The sequence below is a fragment of the Podarcis gaigeae genome (assembly GCF_964106915.1).
Source record: "Podarcis gaigeae genome assembly, chromosome: Z".
Lineage (NCBI taxonomy): Eukaryota > Metazoa > Chordata > Lepidosauria > Squamata > Lacertidae > Podarcis > Podarcis gaigeae.
In genome coordinates, this window is record NC_139691.1 from 48,970,099 (window position 1) to 48,987,183 (window position 17,085).

Here is a 17,085-nt window from a genome sequence, read left to right on the forward strand (position 1 = left end):
GGGAGCAGGCAGGGAGCACACCTGACCAATTAATAGTGAAGTTTGGAAAAATGCCAGGCTCAGAGCTGTAATGACAAACAGACATCCTGAATATACTTGGACACATGGATTTCCATGGGGCATTTAAATTTCTGTGGCCAAACAAGGTGCCTCTCTTCCCAGAGGGCAGGGTGTTGTCGTTGCTGCCTTTTCCCCAGACTGGGACTCAAGGCAGCAAACACTAATAAAACACTAAAAGCATATAAAATATAATAATTAAAAAGTAATTAAATTCTAATAGAATTAATACAGTATTAAAAACATCTAATTAAAAACTGATAGTAAAAACAGTACAGCACTCTTAAAAGCCCTTTCCTTAACCCCCCCCCCAAACCACCAAATGCAGTCAGTTCCCAAGAGCCTGACAGAATGAAACAGGCTTTACCTGTCAGCAGAAGGACAAGAAGGAGGGAGCCAGTCTAAGCTACCCCAGGAAGGGAGCTGAGAAGTCTGGGAGTAGCCACCAAGAAGGCCCTCCGTCACGTCCTTACCAAGCGTTCATGGGAGAGGGGTGGAACCGTGAGATGGGCCTCCCCAGAAGATCTCAGAGCATGGAAAGTTTTACATGGGAGAATACGGTCTTTCAGATAGCCTGGGCCTAAGCTGCATGGGGCTTTACTGTTTTAATTGTTCTAGAGTTTGAGCTCATTGCAGGACTCAGAGTGGGGAATAGGGAGGTTCCTGCCTTTATAGTGCTGGAGGTGTAGAAATCCAGAAAATGATCTTGGGGGCTGCTCTTATAAGGTGGCCCTTACACATCAGCTTTCCCCAACCTGGTCTTGTCTACATGTTTTGGACTCCCAGCTCCCATCAGCTGTCCTGGATGGGGGAAGATTGAGCCCCTCAAGGTAGAGGGCACCAGGTTGATGAAAGTGTGAGGAGGTCATGGAATGGTAATCCAGCTGAGAGGCAGGTTGGCTGCAGGGAAGGTGAATGAACACAGGAACATAGGGAGCTTACACTAAGTGGGACCTTGACCCATCAAGCTCAGTTTTGCCTGCACTGACCGACAGCAGCTCTCCAGATTTTCAGGTTATGCTGCGGATTTTACCTGGGCCCTTCTACATGCAAAGCAGTTGCTCCACTGTTGAACTTCGGCCCTAGAGGAGCGGCTTGAACATGCGCTTAAATTTTCAGTGTTTCTTCCCGATCTCTGTGTATTTCCTTAGTAAAAACCCATTTCTAAGTTTGTGCCCCTTAATCATGAGGACTGGCACCTTCTGCCTTTAGTGGTCCTGACGATTAAGCCCAGATGTGGGGAACCTCTGGCTACCCAGGTATTACTGGGAAACAGCTGGGCTATCTGGGACTGCCATGAAATGCAGCCCATAACATCTGGCAGCTACCAGCTCAGCTCCAGCTGAGCAGAATTGCTCTAGGCATCTTCAGAGGTGGATATTTTTGCTTTCTTTGAGCACAAAGAACTATCAGGGCTTTCCAGCCGATGATAGTGGTTTCTTTGGGGGCACATTTGCTAAGACACAGCAGAGCATGAACAAGGTATTTAGGTAGTGCAGCCCTGTATGCAAAGCCCTTTAGGTCTCGAAACACCTACATTGGCTCCCAGTACATTTCTGAGCACAATTCAAAGTGTTGGTGTTGACCTTTAAAGCCCTAAACGGCCTCGGTCCAGTATACCTGAAGGAGTGTCTCCACCCCCATCGTTCTGCCCAGACACTGAGATCCAGCGCTGAGGGCCTTCTGGCGGTTCCCTCACTGCAAGAAGCCAAGTTACAGGGAGCCAGGCAGAGGGCCTTCTCGGTAGTGGCACCCGCCCTGAGATGTCACCAGATGTCAAAGAGAAAAACAACTAGCAGACTTTTAGAAGACATCTGAAGGCAGCCCTGTTTAGGGAAGCTTTTAATATTTGAAGTTTTATTTTCATAGAATCATAGAATTGGAAGAGACCACAAGGGCCATCGAGTCCAACCCCCTGCCAAGCAGAAAACACCATCAGAGCACTCCTGACATATGGTTGTCAAGCCTCTGCTTAAAGACCTCCAAAGAAGGAGACTCCACCACACTCCTTGGCAGCAAATTCCACTGTCAAACAGCTCTTACTGTCAGGAAGTTCTTCCTAATGTTTAGGTGGAATCTTCTTTCTTGTAGTTTGGATCCATTGCTCCGTGTCTGCTTCTCTGGAGCAGAGGAAAACAACCTTTCTCCCTCCTCTATGTGACATCCTTTTATATATTTGAACATGGCTATCATATCACCCCTTAACCTCCTCTTCTCCAGGCTAAACATGCCCAGCTCCCTTAGCCGTTCCTCATAAGGCATCATTTCCAGGCCTTTGACCATTTTGGTTGCCCTCCTCTGGACACGTTCCAGTTTGTCAGTGTCCTTCTTGAACTGTGGTGCCCAGAACTGGACACAGTACTCCAGGTGAGGTCTGACCAGAGCAGAATACAGTGGCACTATTACTTCTCTTGATCTAGATGCTATACTCCTATTGATGCAGCCCAGAATTGCATTGGCTTTTTGTTTTTAATGTTCTGTTGAAAGCTGCCCAGAGTGGCTGGGGAACCCAGCCAGATGGGCAGGGTAGAAATAATAATAATAATAATAATAATAATAATAATAATAATAATAAATAAAAATAAAATTAGTTTATTAGTAAACCAAGTGTAGCCTAGCCGAGGGTACTTTTAGGAAGAGTCTGACCCCTAGTGGCTTGAAAGCGAAAATTTCACCTAAAGCAACAGGACTCTAGTTGGTATCCATCTGTCTCAAAAAAGAATGGAGTTCAGCTCTAGTGGCAAAGATAAACCAGTGGAGTATTGGAACACCAGCTGTGGCTACAGAGATTGGTAACTCATAACGGCTCCCCCCACCCCCTGCCCTGCGTTTTTTTTGCTGTGTTAGCAGCACCAAAGTGACCTCCCTGGGCTCAAGCCTAGGCTGAGTGTATGGATGTATCTGGCAGTGCCAGATACACTCTGCCTGAATCGTACAGTTGAATGATCACAAAAGGATGGGGAACCTGTGCCCCCCTAGATGTTTCTGGGCTTTGCCAATGGCTCTGCAGTCTGCGACACATGGGAGTTGGAGTCCAGCAACATCTGAAGGGGTTTTTTGCAAGTTCCCCATGTCTGTTCTATTATTATTACTATTATTATTATTGAGACTTTTAAATAACTTCTCAACCTAAAGGTCTTCAAGCAACTTGCATGTTTTAAAGCAACAACATAAACACATCATGTCATTAAAACAACCCCTCTTAAAGCCACAGGAAGCTTTGGCAGCACACTAGTAACAAAACAACATCATCTCAGTCTGCCAAAAGCCTGATAGGAAAAGGTAATTCTTTTCCTGGTGCTGAAAATATGTCCACAAAAAGGCACCAGGTGGACCTCGCTAGGGAGAACATCCACAGATGGGGAGCCACCACTTCAAAGGCCCTGTGCCATTGTCTCCTCCCTCTGATCTTCCAGCATGTTCTCTTTTAAGCTGTATTTTCCCAGAAACGGGAAGCCTCAAAAGCATTGCTCTGATCTCACAGGAAAGGCACTGTTGGGAATATTAAGGGAGGGCAAAATATCAATGCATTGTGCAGCCTCACGCGCCTTCTGCTTTCCTTTTGCCATTCCCCAGACCTGTTTTCAAAGACTCCCAGGGCACCTTGGACCTTGAAGGGAAGTTCTCTCCCATCTATAAGCAAGACAGCAGCAAACTCTCTGCTGAGGATCTCCTGAAGTTGTTGGCAGAGTACAAGAAGTAAGTGTCAGCTGGGCAAGGACCTGTAAACCCTTGTAAAGGGGAGATGGGTCTGGAGAGGATGTTCATATCTTTGAATCTAGGCATTGCCAGATTTGGTTGTGTTATCTAATGGAAGAGTGAGGAGTGCAGAATTTCAGAATTGGGTTGGAACACTTTATTTATTTAATAAATAAATTTATATCTCTCCCTCCATCCTAAAGGAACCCAGGGTGGCAAACATATCAGCATTAAAGCAGTACAGGGTAAAGGTAAAGGGAGCAGGTGGCGCTGTGGTCTAAACCACTGAGCCTCTTGGGCTTGCTGATCAGAAGGTTGGCAGTTCAAAACTGCATGACGGAGTGAGCTCCTGCTGCTTTGTACCAGCTCCTGCCATCCTGGAAGTTCAATAGCATACCAATGTGAGTAGATAAATAGGTACTGCTGTGGCAGAAAGGTAAATTTATGGAAACGAGTGCCAGAGGGCACAGTGTTTTACATGCACTACCACTCATCACAGTGTCCCGTTGCACCAGAAATGGTTTAGTCCTGCTGGCCACATGACACGGAAAGCTGTCAGTGGACAAACGCCGGCTCCCTTGGCCTGAACGCGGAGATGAGCACTGCACCCCATAGTCGAATTTGACTAGACTTCACTGTCCAGGGGTCCTTTAGTTTACAGTTAAGAATAAAATATCAGCATATTTAAAGCAGCTGAAAACGTTCACATACTCTCAAAGTTGTGAATTTCCTGGCTGCTAGGAAGCAGTGTCTTCCAGCCACCAAATGCCTGGATAGACAGGGATGTTTTTAAATTCCTCCTGAAAGTTAATAAAGAGGGACAGGTTCACTTTGCTGGGCAGGGCAAAGTGGGGAACCATCACCAGGCAGAACCCACTTGGCCATGGACTCAGTGCCAACTGGGCATCACCCAGCAACAGGCTCACCTTCAGAAATCCAAAGCTGATCCCCACACCATTCACAGGTCACACATCCAATGCTGGCCTAGCCCTCCCTGGTATACAGTGGTACCTTGGGTTACAGACGCTTCAGGTTACAGACTCCGCTAACCCAGAAATAGTACCTCAGGTTAAGAACTTTGCTTCAGGATGAGAACAGAAATTGTGCTCCAGCGGCACAGTGGCAGCAGGAGGCCCCGTTAGCTAAAGTGGTGCTTCAGGTTAAGAACAGTTTCAGGTTAAGAATGGGCCTCCAGAACGAATTAAGTACGTAACCAGAGGTACCACTGTACTCATGTGACAGGATACTCCTCCTCCCTACCAGAAAAATCCCTGCACATAGAAAGCCAGAGTGCCAGGGAGATAAGGTGTGAGTAAAGCCTGACAAGCTCCTGCGATAAGGCAATGACAGTTTCATCACAGGATCCTCAGCCTGCAGTGACCCATCCCAGGCACAGCTTGACCCCCTCAGCCAGAAATGGGTCTTCTTTACTACAGATTCATTAGGCAGGAGGCCAGGGTATTCTCCCCCCCCCCCAGTTGTTTTTGTTTTCATCCACCTGACCCAAGAGCTGGACTCTTAGAAAAGTCAGTTTGAACATTTCCCCCTCCAGATGCACTACAACTGTTGGACTACAACTCCCATCAGCGCGAGCCAACATAACCAGTGGTCAGGGATGATGGGAGGGATGCATATTGGCTACCTCTAATTGAGAACAAACTATTGGTGCCATTATAGGCACAAAATAGGAAGTAACTAATTGAACCAGAGTTCTCAAAGGGAGGGGCGAGGGAGCACGTCGGCCGCAGGCTCATTCATAAAATCCAAAACATGATTTGGAAGATGGGGAGCATTTGGGTCTGAACCAGCTCTTTGGGGATTCTCCTCGTGTGATTAGAGGGATCACTGTACTCTGGGCTCATCGATGTAAGACAAAGTTTTTGAGTGTTCTTTTTTGGGGACTCGGTTAATTTGGTCCTCTGGCTAAAGAATCACCTCAATTATTTCCAGCTGTCTTGTGTAGTTTCTGTCCTGACTTTTTGTTCTGTCTTTATTTCCTTGCTTCTTTATCATGCAGACCAGAAAAGACAAAACTCCAAGTGATACCCGGCCAATTGAATATTACACTAGAGTGCATTCCACTGGAATTTGCAAGTAAGGAACTAATTTTTAATAATAATTGCCTTCAGGCCTTAGTACACACAGTCCCAGTCCACTAGGCTGGGTCCCATTCTCAGGCATGATATTGCTAGTCCAAGTCTCAGAATCCCTGACACACTACAGGTTCCTGCAGGTTCTCCCAAAATTCTCACAGTTTCATCACAAATATTACTAGGGGTTCCAGGTGAAGATGGTGACAAGTAAGTCTGCTTGTCTTTGAGCTCTGCGGTCTGTTTGTTTTTATTCTGAATAATTTTAAAGTCATTTGGCTCAGCAGTGTTAATTGCAATATACAGGCAAGGAGGATATCTGTTTTTATCTCTTATTCATTTATGTGGGCTTAAAAGCCATACAATTTAACTGGGCAGGCACTGAGCTATCAGCTGTTTTGGCTTAGCATTTAGCTGATAAGGAATGGTTGGTCACTTCATCTTGCCCAAAGGGTAGTCTGCAGTTTTAACAATTTTAGCATAATTACCACATGATGTTGTTGTTGTTGTTGTTGTTGATGATGATGATGATAATCATGGTGATGATGATGATGATGATGATTAATAATAATAATAATAATAATAATAATACCCTGCCCTTCAGGCTGGGTTTCCCCAGCCACTCTGGGTGGCTTCCAGCAAAATATTAAAACACAATAATTCATCAAATATTAAAAGCTTAACTAAGCAGGGCTGCCTTCAGATTTCTTCTAAAAGTCAGATAGTTGTTTATTTCTTTGACATCTGGTGGGAGGGTGTTCCACAGGGTGGGTGCCACTACCGAGAAGGCCCTTTGCCTGGTTCCCTGTAACTTTGCTTCTCACAGTGAGGGAACTGCCAGAAGGCCCTTGGAGCTGGACCTCGGTGTCCGGGCTGAACGATGGGGGTGGAGATGCTGCTTCAGGTATACTGGGCCAAGGCATAGATCTGCAGTTCTTCAGGTAAATGGTCCAGAACTCCATTGCCAAATTTAGCCCAGAAATATTTGCTGGACTATTGTGACTCAGCAACTGGAGAAGGGAACTTCTACATGACCAAGGTCTCTTGTCTAAACAAACAGTGGAGGGAATCTTTCACAGAATGAACACATTGGAAGAGGAAGTTTCTGGCTGTGAATACAATAATCAGCACACTAGTCAAGTTAATGGAGAGAGGAATTCTGATTGTAGCCCCGCAGATACGAACCACCAGCAAAGAAACTGAAGCTAGTGGTGGTTTGAAGGTACATCAGGACTAGAATAGTTCTGAGCTTGATAAGTCCCTATAGGATTCAGCAACTAAACAATTAAGGAGCAGCTATCAAGGTTGGAACTTGAGTTTGGAAACTTGCTTTTACAGCAATACGAATGCTAAAGAAATGGACTTGGAAGAGTAGTTTTCTTTTCTTAGACAAACCCCTTCAGGACCAAGACCATAGCTAGTGGGAGACACTAGCTCACTACCTTCCAAGGGAATGATTTTTATGGGGATGATTAGGGAGGCATGAGAGGCTATATTATTTAATGATATCCTTCCTAACTTGCGCTAGCAAGTTCCGTATTCTAGCAAAGTTCCAAACATTCCCCTTTTAATATTACGCAGCGATCAGCTTGTTGCTGACTCATCTGAGTCTTACTATTAAAGATTCCTTCCTGGTAAAATCCCTTCTAATCCCTCTTAAAAAGAAGAAACAGTAGAATCTGATTCACGTTAATATAAAAGTAGTTTACTCACAGATTCATTCAGGTTCACAGACCTATCCCTGAAGGCAGGCTTGGGTTACATAACAACTAGAACTATTCCATAAAGAAGTTAGTCCCAAGTGACTGCGACTAAGCAGTCACTTCTCCAAACACACACTGATCCGAACATGGAGGCTGTGCGCTCCTCCATGCCAGTACAACAGACCGCACCTTCTTCAAGTCTGTCCCAGCTCAGGAGGAAACAGGAAGTCTTTTCCTGAGTGGGACAAAACATCCCCTAGCATGTCCACTGTAGGAATGTTGTACTTGACAGCAGTTTTACATCCCACAATTTTGGCCCTTCACCTAATCTATTTTGTTCAAGTGTCTTTTATTTTGTATTTTATTTTATTTTGTTTCAGTGTCTTTTGCTCCAGATTGGCACTTCACATTTCCTTCCCTACAGCACAGATAAGGGGAAAAGGCAGTGAATGGTGGAAAGGGGAACAAGGGGGAAAGTCCAAATTCCAATGATGATTCTTCTAGGAAGAGGTGCCCAGATGATCTGTGGCTGGTCACTCGTAACTGGCCAGCCGAATAATGTAAATAGAACTTGAATTTCAGGCAGGAATTCCAGCCATTGTAGGGGCTTCCCCAGATTTAGGAAATGCCAGTCTAGTTGTGACCAGAGCTTCAGTATTGAACTAACATCAGGATCCTGATGCATGGGATAAGTTTTAGTCTTTATCATAGAGTCATAGAATTGTAGAGTTGGAAGGGACCCCAAGCGTAATATACTCCAACCCCCTGCAATACATATTAATACATATGTTTGCTGACAGAGAGCTGCTATTTGAATTAAAATGTTGTCTAAATACCTCCCTCCCCCGCACCCAAATGGCAAGTTTGATATCCATTCCTCATACTTGCTTATAGGATTATAACTCTTTTCATCCAGGCCTCGTCTTCCTGGGCCAGATAGAAGCGGCCTGCCTGCCTGCCTGCCAGGCAAGGGGCAAGTCCCATAATAATCACAGCCGCTGGTCTCAGGTTCTGAGCAACCTTGGATTATAAATACATTTATAATAAGCAGTGAGTCTCCTGCTTTGATTTTGTTTTTACCAGCACAAATAGGATTGCCTTGGGTTACCTTTCCTTCCTTTTCTTCTGAGCCTCCAGAGGGCATATATATATTCAAATAATAATAATAATAATAATAATAATAATAATAATAATAATAATATAGAGACACACCAGCTAGTCCCCACAAGTTATTCTGTAAGCAGAGAGGGAATCTGCTTTAACCATTGTTTGCTAGTATGGTGACTTCAGCCATGAAAGGGAAATTAAGCTACCAGGCTGCTGTGATAACTTTTATTGCTGTGACTGTCTGATGCAGAGCTAGCAGGGGAAGAAATCCACAGAAATATGGTCTCCCTGATGTCCTCCTGTGCTTTGCTCTCCAGAGGGCTGAGCACAGTTCAGCAACATAAGCTGTGGTTTTGCTCTTGGTTTGGGCTATGAACATAATTAGGGTTAAGGCAGCAACTATGCTTGTTGCTGATTCTGGTTAAGCATCATATACATGCTAAGTAAACTGTGGTTAGAGCTATCTCCTTGCTTTCAGGGTGACAAGTAGTTATTTTGAATGTCTCCTTATACAAGTCCTAAGAAGTGGGGAGGCTGATATGCTGAGTCACCATAGGTTTGCAATCTTAATCAGGGTTAAGGTAACAAACCTTGCCTGGAGCTAACCATGGTTAAATGTTGCATCTTCACAAGGCCTATATGACCCAAGTTAAAGGTACCTTTTCTTTTGCTGTTGCATTATGTGAAAACAAGATACCAACCTTTTGCTTCCCCTCTAGACTGTGTCACGGCCTCTTACATTCCCATCAAGCCCTTTGAGATGCAGGGCCAGGATGACAGCATTACGGTCGAAGTGGAAGAGTTTATCCCTGAGATCGCCAAGTACTGCTACCCTTTCACCATCTACAAAAACCAGCTCTACGTCTATCCTTTGCATTTGAAGTATGACAGCCAGAAAACATTTGCCAAGGTAAGCTTGAAAACAACAGAGCCAGGCCCACAGATTTATTTATTTATTTATTTATTTATTTATTTATTTATTTATTGATATTTGCAAGTTTGAAATGTAGCTGAAGAACAATTCAGTAGCATTGAGCAGGGAGTGGAACCGCATTGTGGAATGGATGGGGGAAATGCAGTCGTATTGGACCGTGCTGTTCTGGTGCCACAGCAAGGCAGGTCAGGACTTGCAGCACCATGGATAGCTCCAAGTGAGTGACTTGTTTTGAAAGAGGCCCAAAGCAACATTTCTAGCCTTTGCTGCCAGATTACCTCTCCCAGGCAAAGTCCCTTACAGGAAAACTTGATTTCTTCAAGGGACAACCCTCTGACCTGAAGATGAGATTTTTCTCCTATGTTCCAAAGCTCTGTGTGGGGGACATCCGTCACATGTGATCCAGAAGCTGCAGTTAGTGCAGAATGCTGTGCCACAATTAGTGACAGGAGTGAGACTGTCAGCATATGAAACCTTTGCTGGGAGACCTCCACTGGTTGCTGATTTGCTGCCAAACCTAGTTCAGGGTGAATCTGTTAGAATATAAGGCCCTTGACAACCTGAGATATTGTCACGGACTGGTTGCAGAAGAATGTTGGGAACCCTCAAGGGAAGAAACCTCAGAGCTCGAGGAGTGGTAGTGGGAGAACAATGAGTGGTCACAGGGAGAAGAAGCAGAAGATGGGGAAGAGAAGGTGTCAGAAGCTGAAGAGGTAACAGGGTTTAGTGAGCAGTGAGAATCTGTGGCAGATAGAAGTCCAGAATCAGAGGCAGAAGCTGAAGCAGGAGAGGAGGGAGGCCAAGAGGCAGAGAGGAGTCTGGCTGGTGAAGAGTCATGAGTATCTCCCCCTCCTGCTGAAACAAGCTCCCCTCTTCCCTGGTCTCCCAGAACCAGGAGAGGCATGAAGAGGGCAGAAGAGAAGCTAGCTTCACGCAGGGGGAATCTCAGATTGCATGGGGAAAACCCTGGAGAGAAAGGGACTTAGACATCTGTTGGAAGGTGGGGACCTTCAGTCTCAGCAACTGCTGCATGGGGTCAAGACCAGCAGATATGGGTTGCTGGGCTCAGACCGGACACTCCTTTGCAGATCATGTTTTTGCTAAGAAACAATTAACTCCAGCTTGCTCTGTGTAGTTTCCTTCTGGCTTGCTCCTGTAAGATAATCACCCTACTCCAAATATGCTCACTCAACCAATCAATCTGCAAAACTGGCACTGTTACAAGTGCCACAAATCAATATTTTTGAATGGCAGCACCCACACTTTGGAACTCCCTGCTTATTGACATCATAAAGGCACAAAAAACAATAATTAAAAAATTTCAAAAAACCACCAGCCCCAGCTGGCATGACCAATGGTCAGGGTTGATGGGAACTGTAGTCCAGCAACACCAGGAGGGTACCAGGTTTGGGGGTGGTTGTCATAAACCCTTGGAAGCAGAGACAGGATTAGCAGATTTTACAAAATCTATTATTAAACAAATAATTTAAAAATGGGTTCAGCCTGTTAAATTTGCAATAGTGGAGCTAGAATCTTGTGGAGCAGAAATGTATATGTATGTGTTTGAGTGTGTGCACACAATCACAAAATCAGTTTTGGTTTGGGTGAAGGGTAGGGAAAGATGAATCTGTGCAAGAAAACATTTTCTCTGAATCCAACCATTCTCCCAACTACATGTAGGCAAGGAACATTGCTGTCCGCATGGAATTCAAAGACTCTGATGAAGGGGACGCCAGAGCTTTAAAGGTAAACTTCCAGTTGCTCTTCACTCAGGTCCTGCTTGTGGTCTTCCCATTGGTGCCCCTGGTTGGCCCCTCTGAGAACAGAATGCTGGACTAATGGGGCTCCTTTAGCCTGATCCACCAGCCAGGCTCTTTTTACATGCTTATGCTCAGAGCATGTGAGGGGCAGTGAGGTTGGCAAACCTAGATTGCAACCTTTGGCCATGCCGTTACATCACTGCTAAACATGTATGAAGTTACCTTTGTGGCCAATTCATTGCACGACCAAACAATGCCCTTTTAGGTGTGTTCCTCTTACCACCCCTATATTTCTGTTATCTCTTGCAGTGCTTCTATGGCAAGCCTGGTGGGCCCCTCCTGACATCAAGCAACTACACTTGTGTGTTGCATCATAACCAGAATCCAGAGTTCTATGATGAGGTAAGAGAAAAACCCAACACATCTTCTCTGAGGAATTTAAGCATGAGAAAAGGGGCTTGAGTGACTTGGCAGAGTTTTCTGGAAGCGCAGGGAAGTCATAACAAAATGTGGTATTCGCTAGGGAGTCAACATTCACGGTTTGCATTCTAAGTTGGGTCAACTTTCAAATGCTTATATGTGAATTATTTATTTGTTAGATAAATGTATAACCTGCTCTTTGTTTAAAAACAAATCCCAGATTGGGTTACAGTAGAGACAGTATAATAGCAGTATAATAGACCCATTAAAATCACTGGGTCTAGGTTAATGGCATTAGGATCATTGGGTCTCTTCCAGAAGATAAATTCGATTCAGTTAGCTGTTGAAATTTGGCTTACTGAAGTTGCACTTTCCAAGAGAATACAAGGGCTGAAATGCAGCCACTGTCCTAGCTCCCCACTGCTTTGAATTTTGCAGTGCACACCTGCAGCCAAGCGGTGTGTCTGGAAATGCAAAATTACTTGTGTGAAGGGTGCATATGGATTGTTGGGTCAGATTAGTCATATTGATTTGTATGCTGTTTGGGGGGATAGATCACTGTATTGTGCCGTATGTATGATAAAAGGGAGACACACCTGGGTGAAGGTGTCCTCCTTTGCTTGTCCCTGTGCTGGTTTAAGTTTGTTGGTTAACTTTTCTAATAGGGCAGTTTCCCATACGTTTTGGTACCAGCGTCCAGTGTCTAGTTATGATGTTTCTAGCTGCTGAGAGTAAGTGACTTGTTATGTGTATGTGCATTGTTGTCTTGGAATATATTTAACAGGGAAAATTCTGGAGTTGCTTCTATTACTTGTTTTGTTATTTTGCAGATTTCCTGTACCAATGATATAAAAAAGGATTGAATTTTGTGGCATTCCCACCACATGTGGAAGCATGTGTGTGTGGAGGTGCAGCCTCTGTAGCATTCAGATGTAGATTCAGATGATTGGGAGCCGCCCAGAGTGGCTGGGGAAAACTCAGCCAGATGGGCGGGGTATAAATAATAAATAATAATAATAATAATAATAATAATAATAATAATAATAATTATTATTATTATTATTATTATTATTATTATGTTCCTGAGTGTATTGGCACCAACTTCTGTGGTGTTAGGTATCATCTGTACAGCGAGTTCTCTTCTTTTGCCTGAGATGGATTTAAATGGTGGTTTACACCACATTTTTGACCATTGGGTGGAGTTTATTTCATATCCTATGTCATGCTCCCATTGATCTTTTATTGTGGTGAAGGGGTTTGTAGTGTCTTGGAGTAGTATTTTATATATTGTAGATGCCACCCTTTTGCTGTGACCTTCTGTTCTTAGGAAGAGTTTTTCAAAGTTAGTCAGCTGCTTGGTGGCTGCTGCTTCCGTTGCTGGGTTGTTCAAGAAGGTGTGTAGTTGGTGATGGGTCAGCCAGAGTATTAAAGTATCCCTTAGTTTGCCTTGTATTCCCCATGTTGATATGGGGTTGTCATTTTTGTAAAAATTGGTTAGGCAGTATAAGCCTCTAGCTTGCCAGGTCTTTATTTGGATGCTTTGGGATGCCTGGTGCAAGAGTGGCAATGGGCCTGGGCAATTAGTGGGGGTGGGAATGGGGCCAGTTTTCCTGCTTTCTCCTTGCGTGCTTTAAACATAGACAGTGTGAACCTGTTTAGTGTTGTGGGAATTTTCCTTCATTTGTTTTGCAGGAATGAATACTCTACAGTGGAGGCCGTTTTTTGTTGTTTCTATCTCCATGTGCATCCATTGTTTTTTTTCACCCTCTAGGGATTATATGTTGTATGGGAGTATGGGATCATATGTTGCACTTGGCAAGTGATGTGGTATAATTCTGTGTTGGGGATTCTCCATCCTCCTTCTGAGGAGGGGAGGTGCAGAGATTTGGAGTTTGTTCATGGCTTCTTGTGTGAGAAGATAAATGGGTGTAGTTTTTCTGCTACTTACAGACTTGGGTTGGAGGAATCCAGATTGGAAGCGTTTGGAAAAGGTAACTTAGCTTCAGAAGGGTTTTCATTTTAATCATGACTATTTTGTCTGGGAGGGTAAAGTTGGTTTTACTCCATCTCTTCAGGCCTTTGTTGATTTTCTTTCAGAGACTGATTGTTTTGAGGGTATAGTTTGTTGAAGTTTCTAGTTTTTGTACCCTACGGTATCTAAATTTGGTGTGGCAGAGTGTTATTTTTGTGGTGTTAGTAAATTCTTTCAGGCTATGTTGAAGTGCATAGCCTAAGATTTTGTGAAGTTCTCCTGTAGACCTGATATCATTGCGGAGGTGTCAATATCTTTGGTTAATGTGGTTGGTGTGTTTATAGGGTCTGGGGTTGTGACCAACAGGTCATCTGCAAAGAGCCCGAGTTTGTAGGTTTTGCCTTTATTCCCCACCCCCTTGATATCAGGGGCTGTTCAGATTTGGATTGCTTAGGGTTCAAGGGTCAAGATGAATAAAAAGAGGGACAATGAACATCTTTGTTTTGTGCCTCTTCGAATTTCTACGTTGTTGGTATCCAGATTGTTGATTCTGATTTTCACTGAAGCCTTAGAGTACCGTATTTTTTGCCCCATAAGACACACTTTTTCCCCTCCAAAAATGAAGGGGAAATCTGGGTGCATCCTATGGGGCGAATGCAGGCTTTCGCTGAAGCTTGGAGAGCGAGAGGGGTGGGTGCGCACCGACCCCTCTCGCTCTCCAGGCTTCAGGAAGACATCCGCAGCCTGGGCAGCCCTGCAGGAGGTCAGGCAGGGATGTCTAGGCTGCGGATAGCAGCCTGCTTCCTCTAGCGTCGGGCGCCCTGAAAGCAGAGCGCCCGGTGCTTCGGGAGCGCATCCGCAGCCCGGGCAGCCCTGCAGGAGGTCCGGCAGGGATGTCTAGGCTGCGGATAGCAGCCTGCTTCCTCTAGCGTCGGGCGCCCTGAAAGCAGAGCGCCCGGTGCTTCGGGAGCGCATCCGCAGCCCGGGCAGCCCTGCAGGAGGTCCGGCAGGGATGTCTAGGCTGCGGATTGCAGCCTGCTTCCCGGAGCATCGGGCGCCCTGAAAGCAGAGCGCCCGGCGCTTCGGGAGCGCATCCGCAGCCCGGGCAGCCCTGCAGGAGGTCCGGCAGGGATGTCTAGGCTGCGGATAGCAGCCTGCTTCCCGGAGCGTCGGGCGCCCTGAAAGCAGAGTGCCCGGCGCTTCGGGAGCGCATCCGCAGCCCGGGCAGCCCTGCAGGAGGTCCAGCAGGGCTGTCTAGGCTGCGGATAGCAGCCCGCTTCCCAGAGCGTCGGGCGCCCTGAAGCAGAGCGCCCCGTGCGCCGGACAGACATCCGCAGCGTGGGGAGCCCTGCAGGGGTTCCCCGCAGGGCTCCCCACGCTGCGGATAGCAGCCTGCCTCCCGGCGGGTGGGGCACCCTGAAGCAGAGCGCCCCGCGCGCCGGACAGACATCCACAGCGTGGGGAGTCCTGCAGGGGTTCCCCACGCTGCGGATAGCAGCCTGCCACCCAGTGGGCGGGGCGCCCTGAAGCAGAGCACCCCGCGCGCCGGACAGACATCCGCAGCGTGGGGAGTCCTGCAGGGGTTCCCCGCAGGGTTCTCCACGCTGCGGATAGCAGCCTGCCTCCCGGCGGGTGGGGCGCCCTGAAGCAGAGCGCCCCGCGCGCCGGACAGACATCCTGAGGCAGACATTGGCCAGCCCCACAAGCTCAGGGAGGTGCAGCGCCCTTCCTCGACCTGGTTTGGTTTCCCCGACCTGCTTTTGGGGGGGAAATAAAGGAAAAAAATTTTTCCTTTATTTCCCCCCCAAAAAACTAGGTGCGTCCTATGGGACGGAGCGTCCTATGGGACGAAAAATGCGGTAAATTTGTTAAAGGATTTGTAGGAAGTTATGGCCGAATTTCAAGCTGGTTAATACTTCTATTAAGTATTTCCATTCAAGACAATAAAAGACTTTAAGGATGTCTAGAGACATGACCATCAGTTGGAGTTTGGTTGTTTTGCTGTGTTCTGTCAAGTTTAGTGGCCTAAGACCATCAGCTATGAGTCTTGCCGGACCTGTACTCTGCCTGGTAGGCTGGCCACTTCTACCTGGCCCAGGCGGGCAGGGACCAAAGACTGTGCCCAAGGCTGCTCAGTGCCTGAGACCATCGGCTCCTGGGTGCCACCTACTTTCTGCCTCATGTCCTCGGGTGCCTCCACTGTTGCTTTTGGAGACTAAAGCTATTGTTGACAAATGTGACACCTAGGGCCAGGCAATGTATTGCTCATCCAAAACCGGTTTGAAGTCCACATCGTGGCAACAGTTTCATATTTGATGTTGTGATATATCGTGAATCATGATATGTATGCTCTGTGTAAAAAGTCTCGATGTGGGAAAAGCCATGAGGCTGGTCCTCACTTCTCTCGTGATTCCTGCCACCCCTGTGGCTCTCAGCCTTTCCCTCACATCTGCAGGGGGTAGCGAAACACAAGAGCTAGAGCTGAAGGAAACAGCCTATCCAAGAACTTTCCTCAGCATAATAGATACCATGGGCTTCTTGTTTTAGGCGTAGACTCCAGGCTGGTATGTGGTTGAGGGAGGCACCAGTCTGAACCAGTTATTTACTTCTGAGTTAACAACAACAACAACCATGCCCTGTTGTTTAAGCCTTTTTCCTCCCTTCTCCCCATTATTTCTTTCCGTGTCTGTTTCTCCCATGTGTCTGTTAGGGAACATTCTCTCACCTTGCCTCTGATAACTATGCTACTAATTACTTCTACAGGTCTAATTTTAGAGAACGCACGCTAATTTTAAATTTATCTGTATCTAAAGTAACAGTTGTAACCAGTGATGTAGCATGGGTTTCTGGCTTCTGGGGTGGACCAAGTGTTGTGCCCTCCTTGTGGACGGGGAACTTGGAGTGCGCACATGGAGCCATCACGGAGGGTGAACAGAGCCTACGGGGATCTGGCCATAAGCTTTTCTCGGAGACCGCCCCCTGCAGCACAGACAGGAGCATTAAAATAAGCTGCTTTCAAAAGTTTGGGGTGGAAGAGGGTTAGAATCATAGAATCATAGAGTTGGAAGAGACCCCAAGGGCCATCGAGTCCAACCCTCTGCCAAGCAGGAAACACCATCAGAGCACTCCTGACATATGGTTGTCAAGCCTCTGCTTAAAGACCTCCAAAGAAGGAGACTCCACCACTGCTTTTGGGTTTCCCGCATCCGTCACCTAGGAGCAGTCGTTCCATCAAGCTCCCTGCACTTTTTTCACTCCAACTGGTCGTTATAACCTTAAGAACTAGTGCCTGAGCCTATTGCTTTCCTCCTTCCTCCTCCTTCCCTTTTCCTTTTATGTCCTG

General features: G+C 46.2%; 2 protein-coding genes across 5 annotated transcripts in view; one reads left to right on the forward strand and one right to left on the reverse strand.

Moving 5' to 3' along the window:
* KLHL13 (kelch like family member 13) overlaps positions 1-17,085 on the reverse strand; it is a 570,056-nt gene that overhangs the window by 214,440 nt on the left and 338,531 nt on the right. The gene's annotated exons all lie outside the window — the stretch shown is intronic.
* Positions 1-17,085, forward strand: part of DOCK11 (dedicator of cytokinesis 11) — a 176,124-nt gene that overhangs the window by 48,649 nt on the left and 110,390 nt on the right. For all 4 annotated transcript variants that reach the window (XM_083722672.1, XM_083722673.1, XM_083722674.1 and 1 more), the window contains exons 15-19: positions 3,634-3,756; positions 5,774-5,850; positions 9,376-9,566; positions 11,271-11,336; positions 11,660-11,752. In XM_083722672.1, coding sequence (XP_083578798.1) covers positions 3,634-3,756; positions 5,774-5,850; positions 9,376-9,566; positions 11,271-11,336; positions 11,660-11,752 — 550 coding nt within the window. The remainder of the gene's footprint in view (positions 1-3,633; positions 3,757-5,773; positions 5,851-9,375; positions 9,567-11,270; positions 11,337-11,659; positions 11,753-17,085) is intronic.